Here is a 17607-nt window from a genome sequence, read left to right on the forward strand (position 1 = left end):
CTGTAAACACCTAGCTCAGTTAGAATACATACAGACCAGAATATGGAACCCTTCATTCACCATGGGAATGCATGTCTCTCTTAAGAAGTAGCAAAGGTTCTACTTATTTTTTTCTTCTCTCTCAAAGTATTGCAGAACTGAGTGTGTTCTAGTGACAGTTTGCTGGGATTCATTTCTGGGCCAAAAATCTTCCACCCAGGATGCTATGGAAGTAGCACTCTCTTCTCTGTGGAAAGCAGAGTGCCTCTTGTACAATCTGTAGCAAACCCCACAAGTGGTACTGACCAGCTCTTGAGTGAGCCCCACCTGGCCTGCCATTCTTGTACAGTTTATATGACAGGATATCCCCCAAAGAGAAGGAAATCAGAGGAAATAATTTAGGAGTTTTAGACTTGCTATTGCCCTTCTCCCTTGCTGAGAAAATTACAAATTATTCCATTGTCATTTTGGTTTGCAGGGTTAATAAAAACAGTACAAATGTCATCTGATGAACTTTCCACTTCCTACACGTCGATTAGCTAAAATCAAATTAATAACTTGAAAATGTCAGTAACATAAAAATTAGCAAATATCTGTTGCCTTCAGGTTGGTGAGACGAGTGGATCGCATGGAACATTCCATAGGCAGTATTGTTTCCAAAATTGATGCTGTTATTGTAAAGCTTGAGGCAATGGAGCGGGCCAAACTAAAAAGGAGAGACGTTTTGGGAAGACTGCTGGATGGAGTTACAGAGGTAGGAAACCCCCAGTCTGACTTGAGCAGTCAGTTGACTGATCATCAACTAAAGAGCTGTTTTCCATGTAAGATGATGAGCTCATTTGTTTCTACTTTGCTTTTCTACTACTTCACACATAGGATTGTGATAACCGAGGTAGACACCTTAGCAATGTTAAGCTGGTGACTATCAGACTCCATTTTGGGTTTATTTACAAGCACTTGATCAAAGTCCAGCCCGTGACTAGTTATCATAGTGAATTAACACATCCCTGTGTGAAAGCTCTGTCATACCATGGTAATGGGCACAGTATAAAAACTTCTTGTTGCTATTCTGCAGCTGCTACACAACAGTACCTTTACCTCTTGTTCAGAAGATAACAGTGCCGGGTTTAGTCCAAAGCCATACTATGGTATGAATTCATCTGAGATGTCTTTTAGAATATTTTATACCTTCTTCCAGATTTTGTTCACAATCAAATTTGGAAGATTATACTGTGAGTTTGTGTCTTTCTTTGTATTTAGGATGAAAGATTGGGACGTGACAATGAAATCCACAGGGAACAAATGGAGAGGTTAGTACGAGAGGAACTGGAGCGTTGGGAATCGGATGACACAGCTTCCCAAATGAGCCACCGCTTGGGAACACCACTTGGACTGAATAGCCAGCCTCGTTCTAGGAATTCCCGTCCATCCTCCTCTCAGTCAATAGAAGGCATTGATGGAAGTGGAGGAGGGAATGGCGGGAGCAACATCCATGTGTAATATTATTTGTCAATGGGTTGTTTTAAAATTTCAGTCCTGTATTATAACAGCAAATACGCTATTTACTATTTGTTTTCCAAAAACAGTGATGAATGTTAAAGCTACCAGTGTCCCCACCTGGGGATTGATCAGTAGGCCATAGGGACATCTAATCTACAACCACTGTGTCAGCAGCTGACAGATGTAGAGTTGGCATAACCTACTTACCCCACTAAATAGGGTGATATTCCCATTGCCACCTACACTGGCTTTAGGACCATAATCCACCAGTAGCATTGCTTAAAGTGGCTGCACTTATAGGATCTGTGCCCAGAGGGTTTTACAGTTTCCCTGTCTTCATTCAGTAAATGCAGCTGTTTTTTTTCTAAGTACTCCCACCTTAAAGCTTAATGCTTGCTATGCAGCAGGAGCTCATTTTGGTTATGTAAAATAGGACTGTAAGAATCTACTTTCCCATTATGTAATGTTGGAAATTAGTTTCAAAGTTGTTGAAGTAAGTCTCTTCTAAAAGTTTGGATTAATCGTTAGCCAAAAATGCATTTAACTTCTCAACTCAAAGGCTTAGATTTCCAGTGCTTTATAATGGAAAATATTATTCTTAAATTCCTATTCTAAAATATATTAATAAGGTGACTTCCTATATAGTTATTCCCGTTAATTATATTTGACACCACTTACAAACAAGTAACACAATCTCTTTCTTCTTCTGGAGTTTTCCTTTAGTGTGCTAAGATTTTTTTAAATTAATTTAAAAGTAACATTCCCTATGTATCAGTGCACTATTGCCTTTTTTCTCTGACAGAAGGTCGTGTTTAGTTCATTTTTATTACGAAGTAGAAGCATATGCAAGTGACATTGTACTTTTAGTGTTTTAAAAGTAGTTCTTTGGGAACTTCTTTACACATGAGAGACAAGGTGGGTATGGTAATATCTTTTATTGGATCAATGTCTGTTTACACTTAACTAATGTGATCATTGTTGTCTTTGTGTCTGTCCATAGCTGGCTTTTAGGGTCAAATTTCCAAATAGGAAGTTCTCTGAGCTCCGTGTCCAAAACTGAACCTACCCTTTCTACAATTACATGCAGAAATTAGGTAAACATTAGATAAGTTGTGAAAAACATCAATGAATCTTGGGGGAAGCAGGGGTAGAGAGAAACTGACATTTTGAACATTTCTGACTAGCTCTAGCAAGTATTCATTCCAATTCAAAGGCAGGGGCCTAATTAGCTTCTTATGTATGCACTTACCTGACCTGCATGAGCAATTGGAGGTATATTTCTGCATGTACACTTTTTTATGTAGGGAACTTCACTGCAACTTGAAATTGTAGTCTTTAGGATAACCAGCACTTTTTAGTACAAGACTTGTTGGATTTGAGACTGCGGTAGAGCTTTGAAGCAGCAACAGCACTGACAGTGATTTGAGTTTGCTATACAGAAAATTAGAGGCAAATATGTACAATTTTTGATGGCATATATTTAGATATAGTGAAATATGGGAGTCTTCACTTAAGCTGACAGTTGCCTTAAGACTTATTGTAGGTTTAAAGGGGAACGGAAAACTTAATACTCAGATGAAGTACACAGTATTCTAAGTGCATAGATTTGTAGGATGTAAGAAGGAAAATGTCCATGCCAAAGGATAAGAAGCCTTTTTATTGATGCTGGTGGTTTTCATGTTGTGCTTATTATAGGAATTGCTTCCTGTAATTAACCTTAAGAACCTTATATTCTTGTGTTAGTATTTTTGGTTTGGTATTGGATCAAATACACCTCCAAATATTGCAGAGTTTCCCCATATCTATATATACCAGCACTTGTTGTCCTGTTACGGTGTCATCCAAGACACATTCCATATGATCAAAGCACTTGTCCTTGATAAAAACAAAACTTTTCATATGTTAAAGTTACGAGAAAGTGCATGTTGAGTCTTAGATGAAGGGACTTCTCCCCTACTGAGAGCTGAAATTTCCCAATAGACTATGGGTCAAGCTCCACCACTGCCAAGTGGACAAGAAATTAATCCAAATGAATTTACATCATAATAGTTAAGACTAAGATTTTATCACAGTTATTTTTAGCAAAAGGCAGGGACAGGTCACTGGCAATAAACAAAAATTCACTGAAGCCCGTGACTTGTCCCTGATGTTTACTAAAAATAACTGATAAAATGGGGCTGATGGGGGGATGAAAGCCTGAGTCCTGCTGTAGCAGGGGTCTAGCACCTGCTGCCACTGTGGCTCACAGCTCTGGGGTCCCCCTGCTGCCTGCGGAAGCTGGAAGCTGGGGGGGGGAGCCCTATGTCCACAGTGGCTCAGAGCACCAGCTTCCCTGACAGCTTCAGCCCTGCCCCCATGGGGCTGAAACGGAAAGTGTCATGGAGGTCTCTGAAAGTCATGGACTCCTGGACTTCTGTGACATAATCTAAGCCTTAATAGTATACAAAACCTTCCATTGCGTTACTGCGTAGGAGGTATATTTCAAGGGGTCAGTTGGCTAATGGTTTGACATATGGTAAGATTGTTTTTGCAAGCTCTAAAAAATTAGCATTTGGTCTTTTGGGGCGTAGGAATACCAAAATGCCAGATACAGTATTATATGTCATGTAGTTAAAGTTTAAACCCAATCATCTGACCAAACGATTTGGCTTCACAGGAAAGAGGTTGCTAGTGCTCAGTTAAAGTGATCTTTTGTTATAAAGACAAGACATGTTGGATGTTGCTGCAATATCATGCTGCAGAACTAAGGAAATTTGCATTTGTGAAGCTGTGCCTTTTCGAGACACTACAGCTATCGCTGTGGCTTTAAATGTGTCCTAAAATTGTACCTTTTCTAAACTAATATCGAACAAAGCTTTTCTTTTATTAGTATGTTAATTATGAAAACCAAAATGTCTGCATTCATAGCTATATTTGTTCATCTGTATATTTGTAACGTGTCGTTACTGAATAACAAACTTCATTTTGAAGTGCAGTAAGCTTTCATGGGCTACCCATGTGTGTTGACAATGTGCCATGCAATAAGTACATGGCAACTAGACAAATGTGTTATACATTTTTTATTATGGTTTCATTTTAAGTTTAGATTCTCCTGCAACTGTTACATAGAAGAAACCTTTTACCCTCGATACAAAGTAAATGTAAAGTCTTTGCATTAACATTTGGTCTTATTAGGAAGCTGTTAATTATGCAAGTCTTCCACAGTTATCAAAGATTTATTGGTCTATAATACTGAGCACTTTACTTCCTAATAAAGATTTTACATATGAAAACCACCACTGTGTATGAGAATTATGGACAAAAATGGGCTGCATTTAAATCTGTCTCCGTATGGTGAGTGTCCTGTATTTGACATGTTGCTTCTCCCTTCCCACTTCTTCCCATCCCCCTGTACTGTTTTAAAAATTAAAAAAAAAAAAAAATACAGCTACAGGACCACACTGATGCTCCTGTTTGGTGGAACCAAAAGGAAACTGAAGGCCTAGTCAGTTTCACTTACTGCCCTGCCCTGCTGCATGAAGGAGAAGCCTCTGCTAATTAGATAAGAAAACTAAATTCTCATCCAACTTCACTTTATATAGTTTTTTAAACTATATATTTACATTTCTAGGTAGACCTGTTCAGATATTTTTTCAAGTGCTTTCTTCAGCTAGCTGTCTGCCACGATCAATAATGCACACTAAGCCTTAGGATGTCAAAGTTGCTTCTCTGTTTACATCTCCCTTACTGCTGATCTGGGGCTTCTACAGCATTCTGTGGTCCCTGGAAATCCCAGGCCTAAATTATAAGCTGTCAACAATCCTCTGCTGTCTTCATGCACATGAGACCTTTGTAAAAGATATAGCTCAGTAGCAAGCAGTATCAGTAAAAACTGAACACAGTTATCAAAATCTTTAATCTTTGAAAATGTTAAACATTTTTAGTCCATTTGCTATCAAAACTACCTTGCATTGTGTTATACTAGATGCTTGTTAACTCATCTGAATTAAGAGAACTTCTTCAGGAAGCGCAGTTTCAAATATGCAATTGTAAGGAAGATGAGTGTCATGCATAGAAGAGCCACATAATTCCTCCACATGCCCCAAGCAGACACTTCAATGCCTTGCATTTTCAAATATTCTTCTCCAGTGCAGCTAGTCAATACAAATTAAAGTTTAAAAAGTTAACGCTTTGTAAAGATCTGTAACTGAATATTTAATTTCCCTGTCTTCATAATTTTGCTGAAAAATGCTTTGGTCCAATGCAAACAAACAGAATGGTGACTGAGGATAGATTAACCTGTGTTAGGGGGAAAAAAAAGATTCAAACCTCAACTCTATACTAAATTTGAACCTTTGCTATTCAGTGCGCATCAGCCTGTGTAAATACTTACTCTACTCTGAAGAGGTCTTGGACCTGTAATACTTTTTAGGGCCTCAAGCTAGCAAATTTTGCAAGTCACCATGTTGCATACTGTGGAGAAGAAAAATCTGAATTTATAAGTCTTTGTAAAAAATTTGAAGAGAATAGCTGAGCAGAACCTAGCAGAGTACCAGGGCCAAGGAAATTTCTCTTCCCTTCAATATTCTTTGGTAATAAACTATGAGAACTTCTTCAAAGTGCAATTTTAGATATGCAATAAGAAATTAATATTACAAATATACAGCACACATTAAAAATAGTCTGTTGGGTCCTTTTCTACACAGGAAAACTTGTCATGTCCTGAAATGGTTTTCAAAACCATATCTTAAACTGCTCCAGGATCACTACCTGTTCTCTCAAACGCTTTCTTTAAAAATTGTCCCCTCTACCTTCTCCAGCACTTTCAGTCATTTAAAATGTCTAAAATGACTTATCTGAAATGAACAGCAAATATTTGAAAACCAGAGACTGCTCCAGAGGCTAAGTATTCAGTTATAAAGCATAGACCCTCTAGCAGCTGAGGCACCAGGAAAACAACAAAAAAATCTCATTCAGATTTGTAGTTTAGTGAACTTGGGCTCCTTGCAAGAACTTGTTTATAACAACTGCATACTTACATTGTAAAAGGACTAGAAGTGATGCAACTTACATTGACCCCAGTCACATTGGCATTCTGGCAAAAGTTTAGACCTGTAAATTCATTAATTTGCAAAGCCTTTAAAGATAAAAACAAAAATAGGTAGTCAAAGGGGAGCCACTAAGCAGGTTTAATGAAATACTACATACTAAACAAACCAACAAAAGTTTCCTTTAAAATGTATATCAAAATTGTAAGCCAAGATCTGAAAAACTGTCTGGAATCAAAGCTTTTTTTCCTAGAGTGTTGAAGAAATCCTTCCACTGAAAACAGTTTTGTCTAATTTTCAGATAATCACATTTAAAGTATTGGTAAAATACTGTGAAAATATCCCCCTTTGTGATGTAAGTGCACACGTTGTCTTTGCCATAGGCACAGGGCCTGCTGCTGCACAGACTGCTATTGGGAGACCTGCATGATGGAAACTCATTGAAACAGAGCAAAAATGTCTCTCTGAACTAAAATAATACTACTGGCTCATTTCTCTTATGCTATAAGCCACAATATCTATTCCTTTCAGCTTTTTCTATTTTATTTTATATGACAGGCCTCTGAGGCATGCCACTTTTTTTTCTCCCTACCAGCCCCAAAACACTGATCAGATTGACTGTGTATTCTCTACTAAATTTCATAATTATAATGCCAGAAGGAACTATTGTGATCATCTAGTCTGACCACTTATAATACTCCGGTCACAGAAGTTCCCTAAATTAATTCTTGTTTGAACTAGAGAATATCTTTTAGATACTGTGTTCAGGATTGCAAATCACTTTAAGACACGTGACTGGTCACAAAAATCAGAAAATAAGGTCTGAATTATGGTTATAGATGACATAAGTGTATATAGTTCAAAAGATCAGCAACGGGGATACAGCTTTCAGATTAGCACTACTGGGCTCACTGTAGCAATCTTGTATAAACATTTGAAAGGATTGCACTTATTTGTGTTAGTTGTGGCTGATGCCCTTATTGAAATTGGGACTCACTCTGTGTTTGTATATACCTAGCACAGTAAAGACAAAAAGAAAAGGAGTACTTGTGGCACCTTAGAGACTAACCAATTTATTTGAGCATGAAATATTACCAGCAGGACAGTGGGGTGGGAGGAGGTATTGTTTCATGATTTCTGTGTGTATATAAAGTCTGCTGCAGTTTCCACGGTAAACATCTGATGAAGTGAGCTGTAGCTCACGAAAGCTCATGCTCAAATAAATTGGTTAGTCTCTAAGGTGCCACAAGTACTCCTTTTCTTTTTGCGAATACAGACTAACACGGCTGTTCCTCTGAAACAGTAAAGACAGTCACTCATCTGAAAAGTTTGCAATCTAAATAGGAAAGGTGGAAGAGGTGAGGAAAAACAGGATTTTTTTTTTTTTGTTTGGTTGTGGAGCCAACTCTTTTCCCTTCTTGGCAGCTATTGCTAAAATTGACATAAACCAGTTTTTAAATACCCCACCTCAGCCTTACCTATATCTCACTGGTATCCAGGCCTGCTGTTATTAAAATGTTATGGCAATACAGTAAGGGAATTATCCAGTTTCACATGAAATAAGCAATGGCCAAAACGTAAGAAATGAAACATGCAGAGGAGTTAGGAAGTTGTTCATACTTCTAAGAGGAATTGAGAACCACCATTATAGCAGATACTTAAGTTACATTAGTATTAATTATGTATTGTGGAGAGCAGTTCTGCAACCTGCAAAGAATCAGGATGACTCAATCTTTTTCTGGCCTTACTGCTATTTATGATTATCTATTGACCGCATTTTCTTGTGCTATGCTAATTTGTTACAATACGTATCTGAAACGGTGAGACCTATTGCACTGTACTGAGAATGTAGAGACAGGGAGAACTTATCTGTGTAAGTTGTAATTTACCAATTATAACTGGAATAATATTGTTTGACATTATTTCTTACAAGATAATGGTGATCTCTTTCAAAAGGTGTTTCCAGCATAATGCACAGAAAATGTAGCACTCACTGTCAGGCCGTAGCGAGGGATGCTGAAATAGTTCAGCCAGACAAGCCAGGATTCGATGCTTGTGAGATTTACCAGCAAGCCAGAGAAAATCTACAAACAGTAAAGAAACAGTCAAAAGTATGTCATGGGAATTTTGCAGTCCTGAGTCACTTTAGATTTTGACACACTTAAGGGCTTGTGTGCACTTGAAACGTCCTTCCCTCCCTTGCACCCCCCCCCCCCCCAAGGCAGCAGCTAGGTCAACGGAAGAATTCTTCTGTTGGTACTGTCTACGAAGGGACTTAAATCATCTTAACTACATGGTTCTGGGGTTTGGATTTTTCATAGCCCGCATGCAACAACCTAATTTTCTAGTGTAGACCAGGTCTTATTCAGTGTACAGAAATAATTCCCATTAATGTTAAATGTATACATGCACGATGAGTATAAAATCCTAAATCTGAGCCTGATTCTGTAGGCCTTACCTGCTCTCTGTCAATAGGAACAGGATTAGGCCCTTTGTTACCCGAGATGTTTAGTTGTTCCATGGTCTCAGACAGCAAGGGATGAAATGCAATGGAGTTGTATTTGAGGCAGAAGTTTACTTAGAATCTTTACAGGACAGTTTCTTTCTACCTGGAGCAATAGTGGCCTGTTGGGCCATCACTAGTTTCTTGGCAGGATTTTCACTCAGAAGCACAGGTCTTAAGCCTCCTCCTAAAGCATATGAGTCCTAAGGAACATGAGCCTTTCTCTGGTCTCCAGCAGTAGGAAAGCCTGGAATCTCCCTCAAATCATAGTTGGAGCGTCCCTTTTCTAACCTTTGGCATCCTCAGATAGGAAGAACTCAAAAGAGGGGAAATACAGCAGTTCCTCAGCAACAATCCTCTGACATGACTTAATTATAGAACTAAAAGGCCTAAATCCTGGTCAAGAGAGGCAAGGGGTAAAAAATATAAACAAAGCTGTCAGAAATCACCATCACCCTGGAAAAGAAAAGCTCTGGAAGAGCAGTTCAATAGATTATTCTCTTTATAGGTAAGAATAATCCATATCGGAGGGGGACAAAAACAATCACTCAGTTCAAGGACTTTGACTTGGCTCTGGTGTATTCCACAGAATCTTCCAAAAGCTTTCCTCCCTCCTGCAACACTACCAGCAGTTACACCCATACTTGCCAAGGCTATGCAAAATAGTCCCATTTAAGTCATGTAATTCTGCAGAGGTAATAACACCTAAGGAGTCCGTGACCAATCTTACCCAGATTATCAAACGCTAGTCACTTGCAAAGCAATGGGCAACCCGCTGCTCTGGGCTGCTTAGCTTTTTTTACATCTGTTTACTTGAGTTGTCTCACTTTACAGGAGATGTGTTCATAATGTGATCTGATATCAAGAGGAAGGATTAGAAAGTATTCTTAAAATTCCAAAGGGCTCTGCTGATGTGCTTCAAAGCACATATAAATAGATTTTTAAAAACAAATTAATTACACATGGCATTTCATTGTCATCTTTTGTACAACAAAAATTTAAGGGGAAAAAAACAGAAAAACGTATCACTCACAATCATAAAAACAAAGCAAATATTTATGAGGAGATTAGCGACAGCCACAATATCTTGTCCCGTTGCTACAGCCAGAGCCATAGAACTGGCTGTGTGGGCGACTAGTATAAGGGTAACCATCATGATAAAGAACGCCCCAATTGTTGGCTTGAAACCTAAGAAATGGGGGGAAAAAAGTCTCAGTCTATCTTTTCCTAGATTAGGGTTTTTGTGTATACTATACACATACCTCTTTTTAGTACCACAGTACATAGTTTGCTTTTATTTGCAGAAAGGGAGTATCATCAACCATAAAGTGTTCTGTCCTACTGCATGAACACCACTTTAAAGAAAATGAACATCTTGGATTATAAAAGGAATTCAGAATGGAAACCTATCTACATTGCACCTATAGCTGAGTCAATTAAAAGGCCAAATAAAGAAGTAGTCCAGCTGCAGGGAAGGAGTAGTAGGGTCATCTCCCTTCCTGCGCACTCAACAACCTCTTTCAAATGCCTCCTCAAAAACCATTTCCTTTGTCTTGTTTTCCACCCTTTATTTTTTACTCTCATGCTATCTGCTCCTCTATATACTCTACTGGTCTATACTTTAAAATATCAGAATCTATAAACAACTGTATAATATTTTCATTTGTATGTGGTTTACTCTCTAATACCCTTCTGATCTACGCTTGCCTAATTTAGAGCAAGATTTTTAATTTTTTTTTAGTTTCACTCATGGTGAGCAGTCCTACTGATTTGATCGTAGTAGACTGTAATCTCATCAAGACAGGGATGATGTCTTTTTAATCTCTGTTAGGCTCCGTACAATGGTACTATATTGTTTATCAACATGAATAGTAATAACTGGACAGATCCTCAGCTGGTGTAAATTGGTGTAGCTCCATTAATGTCAGTGAAGCTATGCCAATTTACCTCAGCAGCAGATCTGGTCCAATAAATTTGTTAGCATAGTTAACTTGTAGAAAAGTCAAGTTCATTAATACCCTTGGGTCTCTTGCTCCATGAGCAGTAGATTAGACAAATCATAAAAAGGCACACAGAATTTGGGAGGAACGCATAAATCAGTGTACAAGCTTACCAAAGCTAACTTCAGATTTGTATTAACAGTAAGTAGCTTCAACACATTCTATTTACCAACCTACTCCCAGAATAAAGGTTTTCTGTGAGCTAATGCTAAAGGGGGGGAGGGGGGGGATAAAAAATGGGACAAGGACCGTAGCCCTATAAGGAAGACGTGCAGACAGACCACCCATGGATACCTGAATTATTTGCCAAAGGAAAGAGTGAATGACCACAGTTCATTTTGATGCAGCTTTCTTTTATAGGATACTTGCCTATTAAGAAATAATTTATAGAGGTGAAGATGATGCTTGGTAAAGTCCTCATGGGTATCAGATCAGCCATTATCTTTGAGAAAAAATATGCAGATACTCTGTAGTAACCACTGATATATTCATGTCTAGAACACAGAAATATATATGTATATTATAGATTATATTTCAGTAATGAAGCCATATAGACTGGGATTTTCAAAGCAGCCTAAGGGAGTTAGACACCCAACCGCCATTAATTTTAATGAGATCTGGGCACCTAAATCCCTGCCATCATCTATAGTGACCAACTTTAAAGAGCTCCAGAAAGCTTATAATACAGGGTACATTGGAGTACTGATTAAGCTTCTCTTGTTGTTCATTATTTTGTATAGTTTAATTAAGCACTATATTATTCATCTCACCTCTAATCTAAACAATCCCAGTTTCTTCAATCTATTTTCATATGAAACTCTGTCCGTGCCTCAAATCGTTATCACCTTCTCTGAATCCACTCAATTTCTGCTGTACCCTTTTTGAGATTGGATGACCTGGACTGAATACCATATTCCATCCTTTGTGGTGAAGATATGCAAAGAAATCATTTAACTTCTCTGCAGTGTTTATATTCCTTAATTGTTCCCTTTACTTCCCCGACAGTCTAGTTGATTTATTGATTCTGAGGATATACTTACATATTTCCTTTTTTGATTTTGTGTCTTTAGCTATTTGCTCATCATAACCCTTCTTAGTCTTCCTTATTTATATCTTACATTTTTATCTTCCATAGTGTATGCTCCTCTTTACTCGCTTCACTTTTCATTTTTTTGATTCATACTTTACTTAGCCTGAAAAACCTCTTGAACTTTGCCATTTGACCATACTGCTTTTTTCTTGCCCTCCCGGTACTACTTTTGGTTAAAAGGAGATGCATCACTTCTGTGAATTATATAAACTGCTTAAGCAGGCTCCATGCTGATTCTAGTGTTTTCTATCCCTTAATTTTGACTTTAGAGTCTTTTTGATTATCTTCTTCATTTTTCAAAAAACCCCCACCTCCTTGCTCAACTTTAGTGCCACAGTGCTAGTTTTTGGTATGATTTCTCTCCTACAAATGTTCAGTTTAATTATTTTGGTGGTCACTATGACTTAGTAGTGGTTTGGTTATAGTTACTTCTTGGACCAGCCCTTGTGAGTTTCATTTAGGACTAAATGGAGAAAAGCCTGTTTAGGCTTATCTTTGCTGCAGAGTCAATTTGGTCTGTTACTCGGGTGTTGCTCCTGTCCACAAACAGAAACATCTTACGCGAGTTGGTAACTTTACACCGGAGCTCGTTGGCCCATCCTTGGCTATAGGCTAAAGCCCAGAAATGTTAATACTGAGGGTGGTAGCCCACCGACTGTACTGTGGACACAGACTTTCTTACATGTGCCCTAGAACAGTGGTTCTTAACCAGGGGTACACAGAGGTCTTGCAGTGATACATCCACTCAACTAGATATTTGCCTAGTTTTACAACAGGCTACGTAAAAAGCACAAGCAAAGTCAGTACACACTAAAATTTCATACAGTGACTTGTTTATATAGGCTATATACTATACACTGAAATGTAAGTATAATATTTATATTCTAATTTATTTATCTTATAATTATATGGTAAAAATGAGAAAATAAGCAATTTTTCAGTAATAGTGCGCAGGGCCGGATTAACGCAGGGGCTTTAGGGGCTGCAGCCCAGGGCCTCGGGCTAAGGGGGCCCCGGCGCAGCAGGGCTCAGGCAGGCTGCCTGCTTGCTGTGGCTCCACACCGCTCCTGGAAGTGGCCAGCTGCTGGCACATCTCTACAACCCCTGGCGGGGGGGAGGCGGCTACATGTACTACCCCCACCCCCAGCACTATCCCTGCAGCTCCCAATGGCCAGGAACTGGCCAATGGGAGTTGAGGGGGTGGCACTTGCAAACGCGGGCAGCGCACGGAGACACGTTGTCCCCCTCCCCCCAGGGGCACGCAGAGACGTGCCCAGCAGCCGGCCGCTTCCAGGAACGGCGTGGGGCTATGGCAGGCAGGCAGGCAGCCTGCCTGAACCCTGCTGCATCTCTGGCCAGGAGCCACCTGTAGTAAGTGCCTCCTGGCCAGAGCCTGCACCCCAATCCCCTGCCCCAGGTCAGAATCCCCACCTGCACCAAACTTGCTCCCAGAGCCCGTGCCCTTCACTCTCTCCGGCACCCCAGCCCAGAGCCCCCTCCTTCACCCAAACTCCCTCCCAGAAAGAAAGTAATATAACAGCTGTTCTAAGGTAAGAAGGAGGCTATTTTGAATTAACTTAACTATATTCTACGTGTTTTAACACTGAAATGTAACCACAGAACAGCTTTATGTTTATTAAAAGGCAAGTTTAGTATAGCGTTAATAGCCTCGATGCCATAATTGTGATAATTTTGTTTTAAATTAGGAACGAGACTTGTATACAGGGGCCCCAGAAAATCACAAGAGAGTTAATCCGGCCCTGAGAGTACGCTGTAACACTTTTGTATTTTTATGTCTGATTTTATAAGCAAGTAGTTTTTAAATGAGGTGAAACTTGTGGGGGTACTCAAGACAAATCAGACTCTTGAAAGGGGTACAGTAGTCTGGAAAGATTGAGAATCATTGCCCCAGAATAAGCATTTCTAAGAAACACCTATTTAAAATATCAAGCAATTGTTTCTCTAAACTTTGTAACATTTGCTTATTTTACATGTGAGCTGCTGATTGTGGCGAGAGAAAGTTATATTTAAATTCTGCATCCAGTCAATAAATCTTATAGTAGCCTCACTCTTCTCAAATGGTATCTGTGACAGGGCCTGAATGGCCAAGTGAAAAAAATTAATATTTCCTAAAACTCCCTTAATCCTGTTTATATTCTACTTCTCCTTAAACTGCTACTTCTCCAGGAAAGATTTATAGCCCCAGTGACTTTCTTCAATCCCTCTTCCTGAAGATAGGTGTTTTGCCTATTCAATCAAGAAACAGGAACACCACCCACAGCTTTAAAAGTTGTTCTATGTTTCTCACACTTTAACAATGCCATATTCCTCAACTGTGAAAATCAATTACCTGACATCACAGATGTGAAAACTGACTTTTTATGCTAGCTGGCAGGAGAGTTTTTGACCGTATCTATTAAACGTATAACAATGACAACCAGTTTCTGGTTTGGGGGCTATACTTCTATTGAGAGAGACTAATAATCAAGGGTAAGATTGAGTAGGACAAAGTGGTAGTAATCTATTCAAGCTCTGCCTCCAGCTCCAGAATAGTTGGGTTTTTCTATTAAAATGATCAGCAGTCAGTTATCAGTGCTCATATTCTCATTATCATTAAACTTTTGAGTTAATACCACAGAGAAAGAGCTGGGATAGTTCACATCTATCTTAGGACCAAATGCAAAGCTGTGCCTTCAGTAACAAATTCATCACTAGACCCTAACGATGACGGATAGATAAGGGGTTATCTACATGGGGAAGTTAGTGTATAAGTTAAAGGTAAACTGATACAGCAACAAATAAAACAACATGCAAAGCTTTCTATTACACAGGGATTTACCTACATAAATATCTTTTTTTCTGTGACAAAGAGTTCAATAGTTGTAACACTGCTCAAACACTGATTGGTGGTCAAAAAGAATAAAGCACCAACTCTGTGGAAAGAACAAACAAAAGCAAGACAATTAGCTACGCAAATAGCTTTTTTAGCTAATGAGGAAGGAAGAAAATTTATCAGAGGGAGATGGGTATGCTGTTACTACATGAAAATGGAATACAGATGCAGGAAGCAAATAAATTGTTTAGTGGAAATAGTTCCCTTTTGATCGTACGTTAGAAAATAGTCAAACTTCTGGCTGAGGACAGATGGAAGCTGCTTCCCATGTAGTCCATCAACTACCTTTACTGTATATACCCTAGGTACTGCTCCATGTAACATAATCTTATGGAGCCTATAAACTCCTCAGGGTAGGGACTGTCTTTTTGTTTGTGTCTGTGCAGTGCCAAGCACAGTGGGGTCCTCAACTGTCTCTTGATGCTACCATGACACGAACAAGCACTGTTTTTCCTCTCTCACAGATACTTCTTAAAAATGTAATTTATATTCTACAGTACGTAGCTGTCTCCTTACTTCAGCACAAGAACAGAGGCTAAGTAAAAATCTAAACAAAATGAACTACAGTGTATGCCCTACTAAAATTGTTCAGTTCCCATGTTTACTAACCTGTTCTGAATGCCACTGGAATCATTTTTTATTCCAGAGAAAATGGCTCCTACAACTACTCCCAGACCGGTTGTAATACACAGCTGAAAGAAAAATCAAGTAAGCTTTTGCATTTTATTACAGATAATTATCATTGAAAATTATAATAACTACAGTAATAACCTAATTAAACAGCAACAGCAGTTACTCATTAGTGAAGTGACAAAAATGTTTTTACAAAATACTCTACAGTATTTTATTGTATTCTATTTTCATTCTAAGTTCTGACAAGAGTAATGTGATTTTATAACCAACAAGAATTATACATTAACACAGAATTTGTGTCACTGTTCAAACAAATTTCAATAAACTCTTAGACTTTATTTGTTCAACTTCTATAAACAATTTAATGGTAGAAGATGTATGGCTGACTACTGTACAGCTCAAAGGTGGTAGGATTGCTTCAAACAGATATTAAAACTGATTTAATGAGAGAGATCCAGAGATATGCTCCCTACTGGAAAATAAACACCTGGTTCATTCACTGTTGCCTCAGAAATCAGTTACAAGATCAATACAGAAAATCTGTAGAATAGCCAAAGCAGGTCTGCAATGAAAACTATGACAGCAATGAGAGAAAATAGTTGGCATTCCGGAATCTTGCAGATGAAGCAACATGAATAGCATCTACAAAAAACTGACGTGCATCTGTGGACCAGGAAAAAAAAAAGTGTGATATTCAGCACAGAAGATGACGTAGGAAGATAATTTCAAATTTGTCAATTTATGTCTTCCTGGAGAGCTCTCTTGGATGACATCAGAAGCTTGCCATCAACCATTTTAAGAGGTCAACTGATCATATAAGCAAGATAGAACAAAACCAGCTTTAAAATTTTTTGAGAAAAATCAGTAAGTCTATATATCAGCTCAAAAGTCACTCCTCACTAGGGTTTCTGGATGTCTTCATCAAGAACATAAAGAATTTAACATAGTCTTTGATGGTTATTTGTATCTATTTGAGAATCTGCAGTCAGGACAAGTGTCTACGTTGTGATTCTTTCCTCTATATCAGAAAGAGAGCAGAATATAGTACGGAAATTACAAGGAGACTTGCTTTCTATGTATCTATGGTTAACGGTTTCATAGTTTTACAAATTTAAGACCAAAAGGGACCATCATGATCTTTTAGTTTGACCCCTTGCATAGCTATATAATATCACCCAGCAAATCCTGCATCAAACCCAGTAACTTTTTTAAAGGCATCCAATCTTGATTTAAAGATTACAAGTAATGAATAATTCATTGTGACGTATGATTAAAATATGATCACGTATATCATTCTTGCTGTTATACAAATGTAACAAATCTTATACCAGGTATGCCATGTAAAGTAACAATGGAAAAGTTACAATCTATCAAATATGATTATCCTGTTTGTATGCATGTATCTTTTTACCTCAAGTTATGAATATTGACTGTATACCTGTATTACAAATAGAAAAGGAGTACTTGTGGCACCTTAGCGACTAACCAATTTATTTGAGCATGAGCTTTCGTGAGCTACAGCTCACTTCATCGGATGCATCCGATGAAGTGAGCTGTAGCTCACGAAAGCTCATGCTCAAATAAATTGGTTAGTCGCTAAGGTGCCACAAGTACTCCTTTTCTTTTTGCGAATACAGACTAACACAGGCTGTTCCTCTGAAACCTGTATTACAAATGTGTTTGCTCCTGGAGTAACACCTGCAAGGTAGTTGGCATTCAGTCTAGCCAACACATTGTGAATGAACCATTCAAGTTGATGGCCCATTAATTAATATAATGAGCCACAGAAAAAAATCTTATCCCCACTCGATGTGCCTTCCTGATGACATTTTAACCAGAATATGGGGTAATGACTGCACCTATGACTCATCAAAGTGTAAGCAGTGTCAGGATGAGCTCCACCCTGACATCTGGTGGTGAGGTGTGGCAAGTTGTGGAAAAGAACTTCAGGGGCCGATCTCATTTGCATAGGCACACCCACC

The 17607-nt window shown here is 38.6% G+C and overlaps 2 protein-coding genes across 4 annotated transcripts in view; one reads left to right on the forward strand and one right to left on the reverse strand.

Annotated features, from left to right (window-relative positions):
• The window catches only part of PKD2 (polycystin 2, transient receptor potential cation channel), a 43298-nt gene extending 38544 nt beyond the window's left edge, over positions 1-4754 (forward strand). For 2 of the 3 annotated variants that reach the window (XM_048849110.2, XM_075127513.1), the window contains exons 14-15: positions 586-733; positions 1240-4754. In XM_048849110.2, the coding sequence (XP_048705067.2) occupies positions 586-733; positions 1240-1479 (388 nt within the window). In that variant the 3' untranslated portion in view covers positions 1480-4754. Of the gene's footprint in view, positions 1-585; positions 734-1054; positions 1128-1239 lie in introns of all 3 variants that reach the window. The other variant, XM_048849109.2, reaches the window with a different exon arrangement.
• An 85-nt stretch (positions 4755-4839) lies between these two features.
• Positions 4840-17607, reverse strand: part of LOC125636250 (broad substrate specificity ATP-binding cassette transporter ABCG2) — a 45570-nt gene continuing 32802 nt past the window's right edge. The window contains exons 9-15 of the mRNA XM_048849113.2: positions 15602-15684; positions 14943-15032; positions 11379-11503; positions 10043-10197; positions 8501-8590; positions 6498-6595; positions 4840-5612 (exon numbers count right to left, since the gene is read on the reverse strand). Coding sequence (XP_048705070.2) covers positions 5465-5612; positions 6498-6595; positions 8501-8590; positions 10043-10197; positions 11379-11503; positions 14943-15032; positions 15602-15684 — 789 coding nt within the window. The 3' untranslated portion in view covers positions 4840-5464. The remainder of the gene's footprint in view (positions 5613-6497; positions 6596-8500; positions 8591-10042; positions 10198-11378; positions 11504-14942; positions 15033-15601; positions 15685-17607) is intronic.

This window comes from Caretta caretta, chromosome 4 (genome assembly GCF_965140235.1).
Source record: "Caretta caretta isolate rCarCar2 chromosome 4, rCarCar1.hap1, whole genome shotgun sequence".
Lineage (NCBI taxonomy): Eukaryota > Metazoa > Chordata > Testudines > Cheloniidae > Caretta > Caretta caretta.